This window comes from Anomalospiza imberbis (genome assembly GCF_031753505.1).
Source record: "Anomalospiza imberbis isolate Cuckoo-Finch-1a 21T00152 chromosome W unlocalized genomic scaffold, ASM3175350v1 scaffold_31, whole genome shotgun sequence".
Taxonomy (NCBI): domain Eukaryota; kingdom Metazoa; phylum Chordata; class Aves; order Passeriformes; family Viduidae; genus Anomalospiza; species Anomalospiza imberbis.
The window spans coordinates 4,938,975-4,961,608 of record NW_027099315.1 but is presented as its reverse complement, the minus strand read 5'-3'; the positions used below and the strand labels follow the sequence as shown (position 1 = coordinate 4,961,608).

General features: G+C 46.4%; 1 protein-coding gene and 1 long non-coding RNA gene across 2 annotated transcripts in view; one reads left to right on the top strand and one right to left on the bottom strand.

Moving 5' to 3' along the window:
* LOC137465603 (uncharacterized) overlaps nt 1–22,634 on the top strand; it is a 605,328-nt gene that overhangs the window by 155,807 nt on the left and 426,887 nt on the right. The gene's annotated exons all lie outside the window — the stretch shown is intronic.
* Nucleotides 767–21,154, bottom strand: LOC137465581 (uncharacterized). The gene is made up of 6 exons (XM_068177653.1): nt 21,130–21,154; nt 18,922–19,129; nt 9,083–10,289; nt 2,094–2,772; nt 1,442–1,514; nt 767–905 (listed from the first exon to the last, which is right to left on the bottom strand). The coding sequence occupies exons 1-6, from the start codon at nt 21,152–21,154 to the stop codon at nt 767–769; spliced, it is 2,331 nt and encodes a 776-aa protein (XP_068033754.1).

Sequence of the window (22,634 nt, the reverse complement as noted above, 5' to 3'; positions counted from 1 at the left end):
TCCCTGCATTGCTGCGGGGGAGGAGGTAGAGCTGGGAAGGATGGAGGGGTGAGGGGAGGGTGGTTTAAGATTTATTTTACTTCTCATTATCCTGCTCTGATTTTGTTAGCAATAAATTCAATTAATATCTCAAATTTGAGCGTGTTTTGCCCATGATGGTATTTGTTGAGTGATGTCTCCTGGTCCTTAACTCATGAACCCTTTGTTATATTTTCTCTCCCCTGTCCAGCTGAGGAGGGGAGTGAGAGAGTGGCTTTTGTGGGTGCCCACCATCCAGCCAGCATCAGCCCACTACACTGCTCCAGTGCTCAATCATCTGCACAGTAAAGAAGTTCTTCCTCATATTCAGGTGAATTTCCTGTGCAGCAGTTTCTGCCTGTTGCCTTGTGTCCTATTGCTTGGCCTCACCAAGAAAAGCCTGACTCCATCTTCTTGGCACCCTCCTTTCAGATATTTATTGCGGATATTCTCAGTTCAGTCAGAGAGAAAAAGAGAAGGTTTTCTAACCAGGCGAGAGCCTGGGAAGCAGTTGGGAAAGAATGTAAATAATTCTCTAATCTATCTTGTTGTTCACATTGTTTATAGGTGATAGGTTCTGCCACCGTGCGTCATTCACTGCACACCAGTGGTGTGAGATGTTTTTACTCTAAGACCAATGAAATTAATCCGCACGATGTTCTCTATATATAGAGCAGTGCATTTGAAATAGAGAAGAAGAGTTCATTTTCTTGCCTTCGACTTGGAGTAATTTCTGTTCCCGTCTGCTCTACGGCGACATCTGGTGGACCCTGACTGTTACTGCAGCCTCGGCTGAGGACCCGAGCCCCGGCGCCTTGCGGGGGTCGCTCTGTGGCTGCGGCTGCTCGCCAGTAGCCTGGAGGCTCTGGCCGGACACCTTTGCCCTCCTGAGAGAGGTAACGCTGCAACCGCATACCTTCTGGAGAAGACGTGGTCCTGTCTGGACCGTGGGTCGGCTCTTAGAAGCCGAGAACTGAGCGGGACGGTTTTTCCCTGAAGTAGTGGACTGTCTGTCTCTTGCAGTGGATGTCTGCTAAGGGAGGGTTTCCTAACAATGGGGAACCAGTTATCTACGACTGAATGGGTGGTCTTGGCCGCTTGGCGGAGCTATGTCCCTCACATGGGGGTCCAGGTCTCTGATGATGAGCTCATCACACTCCTGGGTTGGGCTCGGGACCATGGATTCCCTGCGGACCCTGAACGCGCCTTTGATCGTAGAGTCTGGCGCGATTTGGGCCGATGCCTCATGAAGGATATGGACAAAGGGGACGCTACAGCGTCCGTACTGCTCGCAATCTGGGGGTGCATCTACACGGCCTTGAGTGGCAAGACCCAGAGAGGCAGCGGTTCTGACCGGGACATTTCGGGATTCCGGATACTGACCGCGCCGCAGCCCGCGCCGCGGCCGGCCGGGCAGACGCACCTCGCCTTGAGCGAGGTGCCGGTGACATCATCCGCCTTCCAGGCGGCGGGGGTGCCTTTGCCGCAACTATCAGCTTCGGCACACGCGACATTGCAAGGACTGCACGGGGCGGCCCCGGACCTGCGGCCGCCGCCACCGCCCGCGGCTCCGCAGCCCCCCCCTTTCCGGACTGCATTCGCGGGGGGGCCGGCGCCGCCCGCAGTCCATGGCGCAGTGGGGGCTGGACCCCCCCGAGTCCTTCGCTGATGGAGCCTGCGCAGATGTACGGGTCCTGCCCTCTTGTACTGCTGGGACCGACACTGAAGCCTTTGATCTATCCCTTGGCACGCTCCCCGCCGCACGCGGGGGCTTCTGCTTTGCCAACGGGACAGGCGCAACTGCCTCCCGGTCCGCCTCCCTGCGCGCCGTGCGGACCGGCGGATTTGATATCCTTTGCGATGCCAGCGCCAGAGGCGCAGCAACACGTCTTGGGCGGGACCTCCATGTTGTTCTCCTCCCTGCCCTCTGTGGGACTGGGTCCCGCGCCGGGGGCTACCCTCCCCGCCCCGCCTCCCATGGCGCCACTCCTGCCGGCAGCGGGGTTCGCCGCCCCGCCCGCCGCTCCACCCACCGTTTCAGCGGCAGCAGCAGCCTTGCCTCTCGCTCCACCCACCGCTCCGCTCGGAGCGAGCCCGCCGCCGCCGCCGCTGCCGCTGCCGCAGCCGGAGCCGAGAGAAGCCGCCGCGGTCACCAGCGCCACTCCTGAGAGAGACGACGCCGCCGCCGCCGCCGCGGCCCCCCACCCCGGGACCGGCAGAGTTGCCAGCACCGAGCCGACCGCCACTGTCGACCCCGGGACCGGCAGAGTTGTCGCAGCCGCCGCTGCGACCGCCAGCGCCGAGAGACGCCGCCGCAGCCGCGCCGCCCGCACCGCTTGGGCTGGCGGCGTGCCACGGCGTGGGGGAGACTGCACCCCCCGCGCCGCTTGCTGCGGGCGGAGAGCGCCCGCAGAGCGCCGCGGCTCTCGCCGCCGCGCCGCCTGAAGCCGACTCATCAGCAGCGACTCCGCTCTGTGATTCGCCGCCGGCAACGGCAGGCAGCCCTGTGCTGGACAACACATCCAGCCTGTTTGTTTCAGAGCCTGCATCCAGCCCACCACTCCCTCTACTTCCCCCAGACTGCCCCGAGCTCTGTCCCACTGAGGCAGAGGCAGCGGGAGGGAACACCGGCTTGGTCCGCAGCAGCGTCCCTGCTGCTGATACCGTGGCTGGGGATGGGGGTGGGGCCGCGATCCAGTCCATTGTATCGCGGGGCAGCGCAAACACACCGGGAGCGAAGAGCAGCCCCTTGTACTGGGCAGGCATGGGCGGTGCAAAGGTCCCTAAAACCAGGGTGGAATTTTATATTCCAGGGCAAACCTCCCCTACCCGCGCCCCGCGCGTCCTGCTCCTGTTCGTAGAGCGGGAGGAGCGGGGTCCCGAGAAGCTGTGGCTTGATCCATGGCCGAGTGGGGCGGGGGGAGGGCGAAAAGCCGGAGGAATTGCCGGGATTCTCGCAGCCTGGTGGGGGCGTGCAACGAAATATAAGGTTGGAATGGGTCGCCCATCTACGGGCGGCCATGGAGTGTCCCAGAGATCCCAGATTCAGGGGCCCCAAGTGATACCTATGAGAAGCTGGGGGGAGGGACCGAGCCGCGTGGATCTGGGCTCTCCGCCCCCCCGGCCAGGTTTGGGACGCTTGGCCCGGCCCTCTGGACCGGGTCCTCCGCCTCGCCGAGCACCGCAGGGTCCTAGAGCCCGCAGGTGCTGCTGGGTTTTTTTGGGAAAAAAAAAAAAAAAAGAAAACAAAAAAAAAAAGGCGGAAAGAGCTGTGTTTTACTGAAAGCTCAAACTACTGGAAAGCCACGACAGCCTCGGCCCAAGTGATTGAATTAAGGGCTGTGGCCATGGCATTTCAGAGATTTTATGGCATTTCAGAGATTTCATGGCATTTCAAAGATTTTGCAAGTATTTCTCAATTGGGTCAATTTCACTCAATTGCTTTGAAAGCTTTGAGGATGCAATTTGGACCTGATTTCAAATTTGTCACTCAAGTTGTTCATTGTGGACATGACTGCATGGGCCAAAAGCCTTGCATGATTCTTCTATCAAATGCACACAACTTGCAAAAGCAATTTGATGAATGCCAACCAAGGCTTGACCTGCTGCACCTTATTGGCTGGGATAAATCCCAGAGGCCTAAAGGCTTTGCAACTGTGGCAAACAGATGTTGCTCATCTTGCCAGGTTCCGAATTTTGCTGATTTGGGTATGTGCACGTGTTTGTTAATACCTTTGACACGCGGAGCCAGACTCTAAAACTCAGAGACAGAGTGAGTTTTAAAGTAGGTGTGAAAAATGCAGATTATGTGGCTCTATGCAGATATTTACTATATGTATTATGCTAGGTTGGAAAGTTATGCTGTAGTAACATTTTAATAATATAGTAAATGTAGTTTTGTAATTGAAATTAAGCTTTAGTAGTTAAAATAGAAAATATGTGTGTGTGGTATTCTTTTTGCTCAAGAGAAGGAGAAGATAATCAAGAAATTCTTCACACAGAGATAACAATTACAAAAAACCCTAAATCTTCCAGAGGAGAGGAATGTATGGCTTTCCTTATCAACAAAAAAACCAAACTTCTCCAAACTCGACTTAGACTTCAAGGCGCCTGGGATTAACAGGAATTCCTCAACAAGTACCGGACGAACTTCTTGTTTTAAATAAATATATGCATATTCATGAAGTGATTTGTGTATGCAACAGGTTACCCCTCTTAAGGAGGGAATTCTTTTTCATCGGGGTCCTTCTCCTGGCTCACTTTTGTCCAGAGAGAGGTACCCAGCCCGGGCTGTAACTTTTTGCTGTTATTGTCTCTTTAATTGTCCTAACTCTAATTGTTTAATCTTTATTACTATACTTGTATTAATTTTTTTCCATTTTATTTTTAGTAAACTTTTATAAATTTTTAAAACAAGTGATTGGCATTTATAACATAGGTATGTTTATTCGGCCGGACGCATGTGGGACATTTCCCCAAATACATGCGTACCCCTTGCTTACACACGTGTTCTTTTATCCCCTGGAGTGTTACATATGCATTAAGTTTCCTCATGGGTCATTTCCTGGCTCCCCTCCCTCTCCGCTCTCTATGCTAATCAGCTTGTCGGTCCTCTGCGCCTGCGCAGCTGTCTCTGGTGGTCGTCCCAGGCTTCGGGGGTCGTAAAAGGGATGAAGTAAGAATGGTCTTCTTCAGGCTGACTTTTCGACCCCACTGCTTTGCACATGCCCATTGATTCCTTGGCCACGGTCCAAGCCAGGGGCCAGGATCCATCTGTTTCCAGAACATAAGGGGCCCCATTTTCAGTTGTCTTTACACCCTGTATCCTGTTTTCCATATACATTCCTTCTCCTTATCAGGTCTCTCCTTGCTGCTCTGCACGTAGTCTCTTCCTTTCCCATAGGCCAGGATACGGTATATTCTCACGTAACCTAAGGATGTGGCCCTAAGCAATATCCATTATTTTATATGCCTATTACTATTCAATACCTTCTAATTTCTATGATTAATATCTTCTAGTTCTAACCCCATGTTTCAGTCCCCCCTTTTCAGCAAAATAGTAAATTCTTTTACTTAGTACAAGCTCCAATCTCTACGATATGTGTCTCCCAATGCTTTACCATGTATCTGGGATAAAGAGGTTAGTATTGTTATTCGTTGTAACAATTTGCAATTCCAAATGAGTATCACAAAGGATAGTGTTAAACTTATACCCACTAATATTAGTAAAACAATAATGGGGTGACATAATGTATTTAGGATTCCAGTTGCAGTGGGCGACCATCCAAAAAGTGAATCCCACCAACTGTGACTTGCATCGTGTTTCACTCTTTGCAGAACCTTGCTTATTTCTTTTATGTCATGATGGACAGTAATTAAGGTTTTCTCCACAGTTTTTTGAATATTCTCTAGAATTTTGACAAGGTCCTGATGTTTGATTAATTGTCTAATTAAAGTGAGGTTCGTTCCAATAGGCGTGGGTGACAACCTGTGGTACATCTTATTGTTGGCATTAATTAGCTGATGAGACACAACTGGTGCCAAATACAGAAAGTCACACCCTGAAATCCTAACAAAGTTACAAATACAAAAGTTAAGATAATTCTTACCGAGCAAAGTTACATTACCCTTATCTATTTCTATAAAAGTACACGCAGTTCTCAAACATACACAACCTTGACCAATATATACATGTACAGTCCTTTGACTCGTATCCGGATGAATCTCAAAGTGACAAACACCTTGTTCAGTATCAAGACATATATCTTGAGCATCGATTGTGTTACTCTCACAAATGAACCCCTGTTGTTCCCGGGTAACGCAAGATTCTAGATTCACAGTTTGCCATTTTTCACCCACTCTCCGTGCCCATGCCCTGTGCTCTGAAGGGTAGAGCACTGACTGCTCATGATTCAGTCCCAGTGCTATAATAGGATGAATAACATAAACTGTGGCATTGCGTATGGTGAGCACAAAGGCAGTAACTACGTTGTCAGTCGAGTCATAGGTAAAGTTTACCAAAGTCCACCAAGACTGAAATTTCTTCTCACAATCCATAGCACTGTCCCACACGGCCTTTCGAATCTCAATTGGAAAGGCTCCTTCGCTTCCTTCCCTTATAATTGAGGCAGCTGTTGATTGCAACCATAATTGTGCCTGTATACAGCTAAAGGCCAGAGACACATTATCCTGAACCACAGCAAGTGCATCTGTGATTGACCCATGGTCTTGGTCCTCTGCCTTTTTCAACCTTGGCAGTATTCTCGAGACCTGCCACTGACTGGTTCCCAAGGCTAACAAAGATGACTGTAAAGGTTTTTTTAATTTAGTTAAATCACTTGTTGCAGTGGCCAATTTGTTCATTAATATTTCAGAATCAATTCCGTTTAGGACTCCCAGCCCTGTCCCTAATATTCCAGTCAGATCTCTTCGCATTCTGCTTCCAGTATATGCTTGTTTCTGCAGCCAGGTCATCCAACCCTCAAAGGACGTTTTTAAAAAGGGAGAGCAGGCTGGTTGAATTTTAGAGATGTTGGTTTGCATTAGTAATTCAACACGCTTAAGAGACCATTCTGGGTTAAACAATAACTGCTGTTGGCCTGTATTTCTTATTACATATGGGCCGATTTTGTAAATTTCAGGTCCAGGCCCAAGAGGTGTGATTTGGGTTTGGGCTGGGGTCATGGGCTCAGTTGTGGCATTTATTTTAAACTTGAAGGAGAGCCCAATGGTATCCTGGGCCCAGAGACAAACTACCTCAACAGTCTGTATTAATGTAAAGTTACACCAACAGTCTATTTCACTTGAACGACTACAAACCTCCCAGTTTCCGTCCGTGGGAGATGTTAAAACACTAATTTGGGTTGCTCTCCTATGATCGGTTCCACTGATCATCCAACACCCTATCCTAATTTCTTCTCCTATGGTTCCTTGAAGTGACCATATTCTTTGTCTCTGCCACTCTTGTCTTTCGTATGCTTGGTTTCTGTGCATGACTACAGTTGATAGATTCAGACTTTTTATGTCAGAGTATTTTCCCATGGATCCAGTGTAACAAGTAAAGGCTTGGGACCAAGGCCATTCAGCATTACTCTGGCTAGAGGTGGGTTTTAGTTCTAGGATTGTGATTAGGGTTGCTAACAAAACAATTCTCCTGATTAGACTTTTGCAACCTAAATTGCTAAACACCCCCGACCACAATATACTCATTTTGTTCGAGTGAATTTTAGTTTCAGTTCATTATCACCCGATGTTACTTTCCAAGGGGCCTCAGGAGCTTTCTTTACTCGAGAGTGGTGAATCCAGGTGTTCTGCTCTTGGATCTTAATCACAGTGAAAGTGGTGAGAAGCACTTGGAACGGTCCTTCCCACTGCGGCTCCAAGGTCTTTTCTGTAAGAGACTTGACATACACATAATCCCCAGGCTGTATGTCATGCACTGGTCCATCTAGCCCTCTGCTCTGAGTTCCAGCCACGTGTTTTTCAATTTCTCTGAGCTGCTTACCTAAGGCCACCATGTAAACAGCCAGCCTTTCTTCCCCAATTTGGGTGGATAGTCCCTTCTGTACACCATATGGTCTTCCATAGAACATTTCAAAGGGGCTCAGCTTTGTTTTGGTTCTGGGCTTAGTTCGGAGTCGCAAAAATGCTAGTGGGAGAGACTGGGGCCAAGGCAAATTAACTTCTTGCCCTAGTCTCACAATTTGTTGCTTAATCAAATGATTCATTTTTCAACTTGGCCACTTGACTGGGGGTGATATGGTGTGTGAAGTTCCCAATCTATGCCCAGAAGCTGACTGACCTGTTGTACTATTTTAGAAATAAAATGAGGTCCCCTGTCTGAGGATATTGTGGCTGGAACTCCAAAGCGTGGTATTATTTCTTGTAACAGCACCTTTGTTACCTCCCGAGCTTTTGCAGTCCTGGTGGGGAAAGCCTCTGGCCATCCTGAAAAGGTATCTGTTAGTACCAACAAATATCGATACCCCCCTTTTCTTGGCAGTTCTGAAAAATCAATTTGCCACTGCTGACCAGGTCCATGGCCCTTTCCAATTTGGCCAAGTTTTGGTTTAGGGGTATTCTTAGGGTTAGTCTGGAGGCAAAGTTCACACTGCCTGGCTACCTGAGTGACAGTGGCATATAAGTTCCTAGCAATGATTTTTCCAGTCAAGTAGTTATGCAGGGCATCAATTCCCCAGTGTGTTTTCTGATGTTCCTCTTTTACTAATGACCATAATAAATGGGAGGGGATAACTAGTTTCTTTTCTGCTGTAACAGCCCATCCCTCTTGGTTATACGTTCCCTTTTCATCTTCAATTAGCTTTCTGTCCTTCTTATCATACACTGGCTTACCTTCTAGGGAGATTTGGCCATCAGGAATTAAGGGTCCCTCCACTGTTACCTCACCTTTTGCTGCTTCTTTTGCCTCTCTGTCCGCCAGCTCGTTTCCCTCCTCCAATTCTGAGTTTCCTTTTTGATGTGCTTTAATGTGCATGATTGCCACCTTTTCAGGCAGTTGGACTGCTTCCAATAGTTGTAGTATCTCTTGCGCATGTTTAATGTTCTTTCCCTGTGAGTTTAATAGTCCTCTTTCTCTCCAGATAGCCCCATGGGCATGCACCACTCCAAATGCATATCTTGAATCTGTATAAATGTTTATTCTTTTTCCCTTTGATAACTCTAATGCCCGAGTCAGGGCAATTATTTCTGCCTTCTGTGCGGAGGTACCTGCTGGTAATGGTCCTGATTTGATTCGATCCCTTGATGTGGTAACTGCATACCCAGCATGTCGCTTTCCATTGATGACGTAGCTGCTTCCATCAGTGAACCAGGTTTCCGCACCATCCAGAGGGGTGTCCTTCAGGTCTGAGCGGCTGGAATAAGTGGCTTCGATGGTCTCCAGGCAATCGTGATGAATTGGTTCTCCTTGGTTCCTACTGAGAAAGGAAGCTGGGTTGGCAATGTTAGTTACCACTATCTCAACATCATCTTGTTCTACCATGATAGCTTGGTATTTCAGAAATCGTTGTGGGGAGAGCCAGTGGCCACCCTTGGTTTCTAGGACTGAGGATACTGTATGAGACACTAGCACAGTCATCTTCTGGCCCAGGGTGAACTTACGGGCTTCCTGAATGTTCAGTACAACTGCGGCCACTGCTCTGAGGCAACCTGGCCATCCTTTCGCTGCTGCATCTAGCTGTTTAGAAAGGTAAGCAACTGCCCTTCTGTATGGGCCCAGGTCCTGTGCCAGTATTCCCAGGGCAATTCCCTGTTTCTCATGAGAGAAGAGAAAGAATGGTTTACTCACGTCTGGAAGTCCTAGAGCTGGAGCTGACATGAGGGCCTTTTTCAGCTGACCAAAGGCCTGTGTGGTTTCTTTTGTCCACTGAAGGTCTCTGCTTCCATTTGCAATGAGTGAATACAGGGGTTTCACGAGCAATCCGTAGTTGTATATCCATAGTCTGCACCATCCTGTCATACCCAGGAATGTTCTCAGTTCCTTTATCGTCTGAGGTTTTGGGGTTTGGCATATTGATTCTATGCGTTCTTTCCCCAAAGTCCGTTGTCCAGCACTGATTTCATACCCCAGGTAGATCACCTTCTGTTTTACCACCTGAGCCTTTTTCTTTGACACCCTATATCCCTGGAGCCCCAAAAAGTTTAAAAGGCTTACTGTCCAAGCCACGCACCCTTCTTCTGTGGGGGTGGCTATGAGGATGTCATCTACATACTGCAACATTTTGCCTTCTCCTGGTGGGGCTTCCCAGGATTCCAAATCCTTTGCGAGTTGTTCTCCAAACAGGGTGGGCGAGTTTTTGAAGCCTTGTGGTAAAACTGTCCATGTGAGCTGAGTTTTGCGTCCACTTTTGGGATTTTGCCATTCAAATGCAAAAATTTTCTGGCTGGTTTCATGGAGAGGGAGGCAAAAGAAAGCATCCTTCAAATCTAAAACAGTGAACCAAGTTAGTTCTGGTGTTAAACATGTCAACAAGGTGTAGGGGTTAGCTACCACAGGGTAGAGATCCTCAGTGATCTTGTTAACAGCCTGTAAATCCTGCACGATCCGGTATGTCCCATCAGGTTTGCGGACAGGCAGGATAGGAGTGTTAAAATCGGACTGGCATTCTTTCAATAACCCCAGCTGTAAGAAATTTTCAATTATCGGGCTAATTCCTTCTCTATCTTCTCTCCTCAAGGGATACTGCTTGATTCTAACTGGTTGTTTTCCTTCCTTGAGCCTAATTTGTATTGGTGGTGCATTTTTGCCCTCCCTGGTACGTTGGAGGCCCATACTCCCGGGAAGACTTGATTCAGAATCTCTTCACTAATTTCTTCTTTAGCCTTAATGGTTGTCAGTATTAAGCTCAGCACTTCTACATATTTTTGTTCATTCACCTCCAGAATAACTTCCCCATTTTTAAATGAAATAGTTGCCTCCAGTTTCTCCAATAAGTCTCTCCCTAGGAGAGATTCTGGGGAATTGGGTATGTATAAGAATTTATGAATGCCCCACTGTTTTCCATATTTGTATTTGAGTGGCTTGCAAAAATATGCTATCTCAGGTTGGCCAGTTGCTCCCCTGACCCTGACATAATCATTCCCTACTGGCACCAGAGCTTTGTTTAAAACTGAAAATGTTGCTCCTGTATCCACCATGAATTCCACCTCTTTCCCTTCCTCCCCCAGTTTCATTTTTATAACCAGCGGATCTCCTGGGGTAAGGTCCCCCGGTCCTCTTCAATCACTTTCTGTGTGAGCAACCACCACCTCCCTTCCCCGGTTCCCTTTCCCATTTCCTTTTCGTTCAGGGCACTCGTTTTTCCAGTGTCCAAGTCTTTTGCAATTTGCACACTGATTTTTACCCAACCGGGGTGGTCCTTGCCTAGGTGGTCTTTGTCTCTGCCCTCCTTTATTTTCTTCTTTTATTACAGCCATTAATTTTTTCATTCCTTGCCTATATCCTTCTTCTCGATTGCTGAAAACCCTCCATGCTTCTTCTAGCAAGACCTCCAACTTCCTTTCCTCTTCCCCCTGGAGTCTCTGAAGTTTCCTCCTGATATCTTGACTAGATTGCCCTAAAAATAAACTTGCTAGCTGCTGTGTCCCTACCTCTGATTCAGGATCTAATGATGTATAACGACGCATTGTGTCTCTTAAGCGATCCAAAAACTCAGAAGGACTTTCAGAGGGATTCTGTTTAATTGCATATAAAGCTGACCAATTTATAGTCTTGGGGATGGCCCGCTCCACCCCCTTTGCTATCCATTCTTGGTAGTGACGTAACTTTTTTATTTGCTCCTCATCATTTGGGTCCCATTTTGGGTCTTGGAGGGGAAAGAAGTTCTTAACATCCACTTCTTTTGCTTTGCAAAAGCCTTCTGCCAAGTCTCCTGCTGCTTTTAAAACTAGCTGTCTTTCTGTGTCTGTCAATGCATCCAACAATAACTGAATATCTGACCAGTCTGGGTTATGCTGCTTAATCATGTATCTTAACCTTTTAGCTGTTCCTATTGGGTCACTTCTATAGTTTTTGGCAACTCTTTCCCAACCTTCTAAATCAATTGTAGAGAAGGGGACTTTTATCAACACCCTTTTCTTCTCAGGTCCTATTGCTTCCCTTAAAGGGGCTTGTATGATTTCCTTTGTTTGTTTTCTAGTCCGAGATGCTATGGGACTGCCTGCACTCTCATCACTATCACTCTCAGGCAATGGTGGATACGATATAGTCTGTAACTCAGAGGTGGGTGGGGGAGCAGACGGTCCAGCCTGTCTCTCCTCCAAGGGGGCTGAACCTGTTCCTCCCCTTAGTCCCCTTTGCTCCTCAGGGGGTGACACAAATAAATCCAACAACTCCTGCTTTTGTGTTTCTGCTTGATAGACCTTATCACGATGTGTGCAACGCTGGTTTATTGAGCAGGTGCTACAACATCGTTTAGGCTGCTTCCTATTAGCTTTGCCTTCCCTTTCTAGGGCTAATACCAGGGGGTCAGAAGGGGCCCTGATCCCACAATCCCTCTGCCATTCAGGGTGATTTCGGAGGGAGAAAAACATATCTGCATATGAAACTTCAGTCCACTTACCCTCACGTCTAAGAAATAGCATTAGTTCCAATAAGGTATCGTAATCTAGGCTCCCAGTCGGGGGCCATCTGGCTCCGTTTTCCAGACGATACAAAGGCCACCACTGGCTACAGTATTTTACCAGGGTGCGTTTGGACTCGACACCCCCCGAGCCTGCAATCTTCTTCCAATTACCTAAAATGCAGCCCAGAGGGCTTGCCTTGGGAATTTCTCTGCTCTCTCCCAATCCCATTATTTTCTTATTTTATGGCTTTTATCCAGATCTTTCTCACACTCTTACACAGTCTTTTCCTAATCCCTTTCTCCTAGCTTCAGATCTCTGGAATTAAATAGATCCTAAAAAAACAAAACACCCTTTAAAATTTCTAGCTCTGGATTCTCCTGACTCTGCAGCTTATACTGAGCACAGTAACTGTGTCTCATACATGACGGGCAATACCACCACTCCCTGCAGGTCCTGCACTCAACCAGCTCCCACTCTAGATATTGCCCTTGTCAAAACAGAGGGTCCTAAGGTTCAAATCCAAAACCACTGGGGGAAAAGGATCCCCTCCAGCTGTCCTGCCACGGCTAGTAAAGTGCACTAAACAAACCCTAAAAACAATACTCACAGCAAAAACATCAAACAAATAGCAGTAGCTGAGAACATTTATCAGAGCAGGCCTCACAACAAAATACTTTACACAAAATACTCAGAACAAAACCTTAAACAGCATTAAGCAAACCTAATACTCACAGCAAAAGCATCAAAACAAACAGCACCAGTAGTGCTTCAAACAAAATGCAATATCCAAAAACGACGCAAGGAGTTCAAAGAGTCCACACAAAGTTGCCACAATTATAACTTTTGACGCAAGCATCAGAAATATGCCACAGTTTCCCAAACACGAGTTACTTCACACAAAACCTTTAAAACTCACACATACGCCCAGACAGCAACAAAGCTCACGCACACATCAGTGCAAAATTCACACACATAAACACGAGTTACTTCACACAAAACCTTTAAAACTCACACATCAGTGCAAAATTCACACACATAACAGACAAAACTCACATACACCTAGACGGAAAAAACTCACACACACATCACACACCCAGACAGCAACCATACACCAAGGATTCAGTGAATCCTCCCCCGCTGCCTTTCCGTCGGTCAGCGGCCCTAACCGATAGCTGCCCTTTCAGCTACCGGTTACTTGCAAGTCCAAACCAAACCAATTCTCCCCCGCTGCCTTTCCGTCAGTCAGCGGCCCTAACCGATAGCTGCCCTTTCAGCTACCGGTTACTTGCAAGTCCAAACCAAACCAATTCTCCCCCGCTGCCTTTCCGTCAGTCAGCGGCCCAAACCTATAGCTGCCCTTTCAGCTACCGGTTACTTGCAAGTCCAAACCAAACCAAACCTCCCCCGCTGCCTTTCCGTCGGTCAGCGGCTCTTACCGATAGCTGCCCTTTCAGCTACCGGTTACTTGCAAGTCCAAACCAAACCAAACCTCCCCCACTGCCTTTCCGTCGGTCAGCGGCCCTTACCAATAGCTGCCCTTTCAGCTACCGGTTACTTGCAAGTCCAAACCAAACCAAGACCATGCTCTGTGCGATCAGACGTCTCTGATCGGCTTACCAGCGGTCACTACGGGGCCCCCCCTTTTTTAAAAGACACATACCGTTTCTCCGCTGGTTAGGAGGTCGTTCTCTGCCCCCGCAGTAAGCGACACGAGAAGCGGAGTTCCTCCAGAGAAATCCTGGGTCGCGCCTTAGGAAGTCCGCCCCCGAGCCGGTCCCACGGCTGGCAGAGAAGTCCCTTCGTGGTCACCAATTGACACGCGGAGCTAGACTCTAAAACTCAGAGACAGAGTGAGTTTTAAAGTAGGTATGTTTATTCGGCCGGACGCATGTGGGACATTTCCCCAAATACATGCGTGCCCCTTGCTTACACACGTGTTCTTTTATCCCCTGGATTGTTGCATATGCATTAAGTTTCCCCATGGGTCATTTCCTGGCTCCCCTCCCTCTCCGCTCTGTATGCTAATCAGCTTGTCGGTCCTCTGCGCCTGCGCAGCTGTCTCTGGTGGTCGTCCCAGGCTTCGGGGGTCGTAAAAGGGATGAAGTAAGAATGGTCTTCTTCAGGCTGACTTTTCGACCCCACTGCTTTGCATATGCCCATTGATTCCTTGGCCACGGTCCAAGCCAGGGGCCAGGATCCATCTGTTTCCAGAACATAAGGGGCCCCATTTTCAGTTGTCTTTACACCCTGTATCCTGTTTTCCATATACATTCCTTCTCCTTATCAGGTCTCTCCTTGTTGCTCTGCACGTAGTCTCTTCCTTTCCCATAGGCCAGGATACGGTATATTCTCACGTAACATAAGGATGTGGCCCTAAGCAATATCCCTTATTTTATATGCCTATTACTATTCAATACCTTCTAATTTCTATGATTAATAACTTCTAGTTCTAACCCCATGTTTCACATTCTTTTCTGTCATGTGGGCATCTGCTCACACTGGGAAATGGGTTTTGACAAGTTGGACTGCCAGTCCTTTGGCAGACTGACAATGAGTTGTTACTCTCCTAGAGTTGGTAACTGATTTCTTGAAATTTATAATAAGAGTTTGGAATCTCTCTGACCATTCTGAGTCGATATCCAAATTGAGGTTTTGATTGATTGGAGTTGATAAAACTCTTGAGCTGTGTTTGTTCTCTTTCCTGCAAGGGCCCTGCAGGAGGGCACAAACACCGCCCTTTTCTTTTTCTTTTTTTGTAAACAAAACAGAGGGCTTTTGTGGATATTGTCAGTTCAGTCAGAGAGAAAAAGAGAAGGTTTTCTAACCAGGTGAGAGCCTGGGAAGCAGTTGGGAAAGAATGTAAATAATTCTCTAATCTCTCTTGTTATTCACATTGTTTATAGATATGTTCTGCTACCATGCGACATTCACTGCACACGAATGGCGTGAGATGTTTTTACTCTAAGACCAATGAAATTAGTCTGCACAATCTTCCCTATAAATAGAGCGGTGCATTTGAAATAAATCAGTTAATTCCTTGCCTTTTGACTTGGAGTAATTTTGTTCCCATCTTGCTCAATGGCAACATTACACCACTTTATCTCCATCATGCATATGTCAGTGTTTCAAGCTCTGGGTTAATTTGAGTCACATTGCTAGCTGGAAGTTTGCTCTCTCAGGTCCTGTCCATGAAGAACATCCATTTTGCCTCAATCTTTCTCCACCTCCCAACCAAACCTCTCTCCTCCCTCCTTCAAGGAGTGGGCTGGGGGTTTCCCCCTGCCTTCTCAGTCCATTGAGGTTTACATCATGTTTCACTCCCTTTGGTGCTCCTTCCATACATGCTGCTTTAGATTTGTGTGTAGGAGTAGGAGGGAGTCATTAGGATCAAGTCCAACTCCTGGCCCTGCACAAGACTGTGAGAAATGACTGCTCACTTTAAAAAATTTAAAAGGTTTATTAAACCTTAACAAAAAATACAACAAAAGGACTAAATAAGGGAAAACAGGCCTGGGAGCTTCCCTCGTGGCTGCCTACCATGTGGCTGGCTCATCTTCAAGATGGATGCTTTGCCTTTTATACTCTGGGGGGGGGGGGGGGGGGTTGCATCAGCCAACCCTGGCTGTGAAAAACGCCAATCACTTGTTCAATATTTTTGAAATTTTAACAGTAATAAAATAGTTATAAAAAACAGTAATAAAAATTAGAGCAATAAGAATTTGGACAATCAGAGTTAGGACAATAAAGGACAATAAAAAGCAAAGAATTACGGATGTCTGGATGCTTTTCTCAAGAAAGCAAGTCTGCTAACAAAGGATTAACTCTTAAAAGCAATAGCCTGTTGCATATTCATATATCTCATACATGATGCAAATATTCCTTTCAAACTATGAATTTTTCTATTTATTGTCAGCTTCTCCCCTCATAAATCAATCCTTTTGGCTCTGGGGTGTCTGGAAGAAGTCTGTATGGTCCAATAAGGAGGTAGCAATTCTTCTCTTGGAATTTTTTTAGTGTCTTGTTGCTGTTATCAGTATGTGAAGAATTTCTTGGTTATCTTATCCATTTCTTGAGCTAGTTACAAAAAGTATCTTACATCACATAGTTTCTATTTTAATATTATGCTATAGCCTAAAAAGTATATTTACCACATTACTTAAAAAAGGATTAATACAGTACTACAAAGAAATTAATACAATATAACTTTTCAACATAACACATACAGTATTCCCTTTAATATTTGCAAAGAGCCAATCACATAATATGCATTTTTCACACTGGCCCCTCCCAAAGTCTGTCAGTCAACTCTTCTTTGCTGTTTATTGGCGGAGTCTGCTTTCTTGCAATTTGATTGGAGGGTCAGGTGTTGTTATGGCCCCTCCCCCCCCTCGCAGCAACAAGCTTTTGTACACGCCTTCTTTCTACCTGTCCTAGATGACTCAGGCTGTCTGATGGTAACAATAAGGGGGGGGCGGGGAAGGGGACTATGGGGAGAACAGAGGACATCTAAACAACAGACTACAATAACATAATTAGACATCAATAAAGTTTCTCTTAATATTGACACAGTATTCATCCCTTAATTGCGAGAGCAAATCATCTCATTATCCATCTATAACAGGACCATCCCCAAGAGTCACACCATGTGCCCGAGAACATTGTCTAAATGCTTCTTGAACTCTGATAGGCTGGTGCTGTAACCACTTCCCTGGGCAGCCTGTTACCATGGCCATCCACCCTATAGGTGAAAAACCTTTTCCGAATATCTAACCTAAACCTCCCCTGACACAACTTCATGCTGTTCCCATGCGTCCTATCATTGGTCACCAGAGAGAGGGTGACAAGCCTATGGACATGTCTTGTCTCTATGGAAAAGCTAAGAGGGAAAAGCTGAAGAGAAAACTTAAAAGAAAAAAGGGTAGTAAATATTTGGGAGGAGGGCATTTAAGAGGAGAAATAAACAAATCAAAGCCGGTGCCAGGCTAGAACCAGCAGCTGGTTGCCAGCACAGCAGGCTTAGAAGTTGCTGCTGGAAGTGCTCAGTGCCATGTTTGTGTTGCTTAAAAATACACCCTCCCTCCCTCCTCCTTATTTCACCTGTTTTTCTCCTGGTCCCACAAGCAGGAGGAGAGATTCAGTTGCCAAGCACAAGTCTGCAGGATGTTTGAATTTACAGCAATGCCAAGGGATGCAAAGAGAGCATGTCCTTCCACATGATGTGTGTGTGCACACGTGTGCACCTGTGAGCACTGCAGCTTGCCTGTGCTTGGGCAGCTGTGAGTCGGAATGAACCTGCCAGGCATGTTGTGGGTGCAGTGGTTCTCCACTCTGAGGAGATGTCATTGGCAACAATGACACAATTATTTTTGCCATTGTGACAGGAGGAGGTGGGAGGGCTGGGGATGGAGGATAAGGGGGGGGGTAGGGTGGGGGTGTAGAAGGTTGTAAGGCTTGGCTGAAAAATTTAGAGGAGTACAAAGGAGAGAGCAATGAAAAGTGTGGCAGAGCAGGAGAAAGGAGGCTGTGAACTGGCTGTTAAGGAGGTGGGAAGAGATTTATGTTTGACAGATGGTTTGGTTGGGAGCAGGCTGGGAGGGTGTGTTTTGCCACAGGCAGCAGAGACGGGATGGTGGTGTGTGAGTGTGTGCACCTGTGTGCGTGTTCTGGGGAGCCAGAAGGCCTGCAGTGGCTGCGGGCAGCAGGAGCTGCTCCATCAGGGAAACAGCGCGGCACGAGGTTGTTGCGGTGATGAGCTGCCTCAGGGAAGCAGCGAAGCAGGACATGTGTTACGATCCGCTTGGAGGAGTGGGGTGTTGTGATGGTTCGTTAACCAATCCCAAAATTGCAAAAGGCAAACAGCAGGGGACCATCAGTTTAATCACAACAAATGAACCTTTATCATGGTACCAACAGCAAATGCGATAGAAGGAACAGAAAAGGAAATAAAGGATAGAAAGAAAAGAGGTATAATGAACAAAGTTTCCAGGTGTTCCCCAGAGAGGTGGGCAGGACCTTCCTAGTTCCCATGGCAACACTGGAATGACTGCTGACTACCGATAATGAAATGTTAATTAGTTAATTGCTTTCTTTGTTTTATCTAAATTACCTAGAGATAACCTGCCTACCCCCACCACACCGTCATTCTGGGACTAAAATGCAAATAAGAAAACCCCCTGGGATCATGGGAGTATTTTTGGGGGATAAAGACACCGCTAAATAAAGAACTAAACACATTAGAAGGGGATAGACAAAGGCCCTAGCTGAGGAAGAGGGAAACACATCCCCTGACCGACTTTTGTCCGTCACCATCACCTAAAAGAGACTAGACTAGAGTAGGGTGGGACAAGTGGAGCCGGAAGAGACAGAGCCCCCTGGGGCTGCCACAAGGGAAGGAGCAGGGACAGCTGTTGTTCTGGACTTCAGCAACTGACTCTGCACGCCACGCCTCCTCACCCTTTGGCCACCGGTTGTGCCTCATGGAAGAAGAAGGGACAGCTGCTGCTCTGGACTTCAATGACAGACCCTGCACGCCTCCTTCCTTTCGACCACATGGGAAAGCTACAACAACGGGGGTGAGCTTCGTTCGAGACCCCTGCCCAGCTGATCTTTTTAATAAGGAGCTGAACATTAATAAAGGCATTAGCCCTGTTCATTTCAGAGGGGAAAGGGAATTATAGCTACCACTGCCTAAGACAAGACAGCCACATGGATTTGCCATCGTCTGTGGGGGTTAACAAAAGTCTCCTCCAAAAGTTACAGTTTATATAGTTTTTAGCCAAAGCGAGTGGCGGCACAGCGAGCGCACCTGCTAACAGTCACTTGGCAATCACTTGGCAAGCATCCGCCTCGGCCAGGCCAGAACTCCTGTCAGGGGTCTTCAGGGTCCTTGCGACGGTCGTGAGGCAAATGAAGGAAACTTCGGACCGTCTCTTATACCACCCCATGGCTCTCGATCGTCGTCGAGAGAGCTCCATCTGTAGCGCTGTTCTGAAGTCTTCAGGACTCGTCATTGTGGTAGTCGCATATCCTGGAAAACAGAGACAGAAAATTAGGCAGAAAAAGAAAAGTAGGAAAAAAGATAAGGGAAAGGAATAAGGAAAAAGGAAAACAAAAACAAATAATCAATTTTCCAATTTAAAAAATACATTCAATTTCCTAACAATAACAAATAGTCCATTTTAAATTAAAAAATTATAGCACAATCAAAATCTTATCACGAGGGCCGATTGCTTATTTTAATGCTCGTGTAAGTCACCTTGTGTCAATAACCCTGGGAGTGTCTACAGCAGATGTATTGACTAAATTGTGCAATTGTGCCAACTGTTTCATAATTTTCAAATTCATGATGTATAGGATTGCCGATAAAATAAAAGCAGTAGAAACTAAAATCAACAGAACAATGAGGGGATGACACAATTTGTTCAGGACACCTGTAGCAGTAGGTGACCACTGTTATAGGTAAAAATGATCAAGCCGAATTTAATAATTAATAAAATAGATTTTTATTCTGCAACTGAGATTCGGTCCAAGATATACACAATCAAAAGGTCAGTGCCGAACCCGGGGATCGGCGCTGGGTGAGACACAGGTCCGACCTCTACAACATAGGGTCTCCTATATTCACACCGACTGTTTGGTCCGAGCAGTTCTTATGCTGTCTATTCTGCCTAAGGCAGGGGTTCTTTTCTTCTTTTCAACAGTTCACATATTCATGTAGTTTCTTTTCTGTGCTTGGAGCTGAACAAAACGCCTCCGGGAAGCAATGTATGCCAATCATGGAGTTACCGGAACTCGGCATTGAGATGTGTCTTCCTGATGGCTCTGGCTATCTCAATCTGAGATATTTATCAAGCGTTCATCATTTGGGTGTTCCTCGGATCACCTTGGAGAAGCACCCATCTCCTTTTGAGCCACGTTTACTCGCTTGCAAATTAGGTCCTTTTCTCCCTGCTGCCAGCTGCGGTTTTGAAATACTGTGAAGCGACCTTCCCCTCCCCAGCGTGAGTGCTTAAGAGAACTTACAGCAATATTTCTAATATAACATGTTTCATACGTCTATTTCTCATAAGCACGAATTATTCAAAATACACATAACAATCCCTCCCCTTCTACATAAACACATTAATTTGTGCTTTTCCCGTAATAAACTTCACCTTTTTGTTTTAGCTACCCATGAATTTTCCCTGAACCCATGTAACTATTCCATGCTCTACCTATTTGGTGCTCCTAAGAACTCTTAGTTTTCTCTAGATTCTGTGTCGGAGTCCAAAACATCCCTTTGGCTGCTCTGGATGTCTCGAGACCCTGGCAGGGGGCTCAGGGACCTTGGCAGCAAGTCAAAAACACCTGTGGCTTCTATTTTAGTCCATGGGAGAGGCTGCCAACCTTATATGAGGAATTATAAAGCCAAAAGGGCTCGAGTAGTGTAATAAGGGAATTGACACAGGGTGAAAAAGTAGAATTTTGGGGTTTTTTAGAATGTAATTCAGGGATACAATATGGAGGAATCTGGGTGTGCCCTAGCCTTTTCTTCCTTCTTCTTGTCCTCCATGTCTCGGTGTGATAGTGACACTTTTCTATTGGTCTAGGATAGGGACACACTGTCCAACATAGATTTGAGGTATTGGTACAGGAACTGTAAACATGGTACACATAATTTTGAGTATATAATGTGGGAGACACCCGGGGCTCGAGGCAAACTGCCATGGCTTCTGTACTAGCTGGACCTCGGCGGGTCAGAAAGAAAATATTTTAGATAAGAAGAAATAAACAACCTTGAAAACTCAGCTTCACGCCTTCCAGACATCTTCTTTGGCTGCCGGGCTAGGGAAAAAGGACTATCACACCGTTGGGGTCTTGCCAACCTGACCCCGATAATTCTGTACCTTTATCCCACTCTTTCCATGGTATTTCTTGATACATCTTATACACAACCCAGTCTTCTTTTATTTGCTCTACAAATTTTCCTAGGGCATCTGCTGCCTTACAGTTTAATTTTTCTCCTTCCAATTTCATTATTTTAGATACCTGATTTGATTTTCCGGTAGCACATTCCGGGTCCATGGGCATGGCTGCTATCTGCATGCCTTGTTCCACAGAGTGTATTAGTCTGATAAAACATTCTATCAAGCAGGGTAGGAATATCACCCCAGCTATTGAACATAATATGAAGAATATTGCTTTCTTCCACCAAGCTCCGTCAAACAAATGGTCCCACCAGGATGCTTGGAGGATGGAATTCCATTTCTGGACTGGAACATGTGTAACCCTTTTAATTTCTGCCACCAGACCTCTGATGGTCTCTCCATAATCATCGATTTCTATACAACATTCTGATTCATTGAACTTCCCACAGACTCCCCCTTCTTCTAGCGCTATCTGGTTCTGATATACAAAAGCCCTCATTTGGGAATGTTGCTTGGATAACAGTTCTAGGGCATCTGAGGTGTGGTTCGAGACGATTTCTACTACTGCCTGGAGTCTTATTAACTGATTTAACAGGTAGATCAGGGTTCTATACCCCCAACTCCCATCCTGGGCCCACGTTGCAGGGCCATAATATTTTATTATTCTCTCTCAGGCCATTCCTCTTCACCCCATGTGTGGCCCCCACCAAAAATAGGGAATTTCTTCTTCACTTCCCTTTTCTTTCTATTTAAAGTTTCATACAAGGGTGCTGCTAATGAGCTGCTTTCTGACCAGGGTAGTGTGAAGAAAACAGGTCTTATCAGTCCTACAGTGCATGACCCTTTCCATTTCCGAGGTAGTTCACTGTATGCCTTTTTCCCGCAAATCCAATATATACCATTTGGAGCTTTCCATCCAACTTTTGTACTTTCTGGCTCGTTCCAGTAACCTCTTAGTTCTTCCAAGGACTGGTAAGGATTAGCTCCAGAGCCTTTGTTCCAGCAGAGTCCAATTTTATCATTCCATTCACATTTATTCTCTTTTTCACAGCTCCAGTACCCTGCAGGAGATTCCAGTTGCCAGACCCTGCTTTTGTTATGTGATTTTACCGCTAGAGTGGATATACACAGGATATATCCTACTACTTCACTATACTCTTTTCCTTCCATACTAATAAATATTGTTCCAATTACCCTCTTATCTAAAACCCATCCCTCAGGTCTCTGGATTGTTGAAATTCTAGCATTATGCCATTTTAGAAGTTGCTCTGGAGCTAAACTTTCACCTTTCCAAGGCCATTTTTCAGCTGACGTGAGCCTCCCACAAATCCAGCAATTGGACAATCCCAGTTCTGTTGCATTTCATGCATCAAATCTATAAATAGATTCTTGTCTGAGGCATGCAATCCCCAATCGTTATACTGTTTCTCCAGTTGATCATATTACTCACTCAGGGTTTTTAACCTCTCTTGTTCTACCCTTCTTTTTCTCATTTCTGACTCCTGTCTCTTCAGTTCCTGCTCTACCTGCTTCATTTTACTCTCTGGGTCTACTCCCTCTTTATTTCTTGATAAGCAAAATATCCTATCAAATTGTAGACAAGCTCTGTCATCATGATCCTCAAGG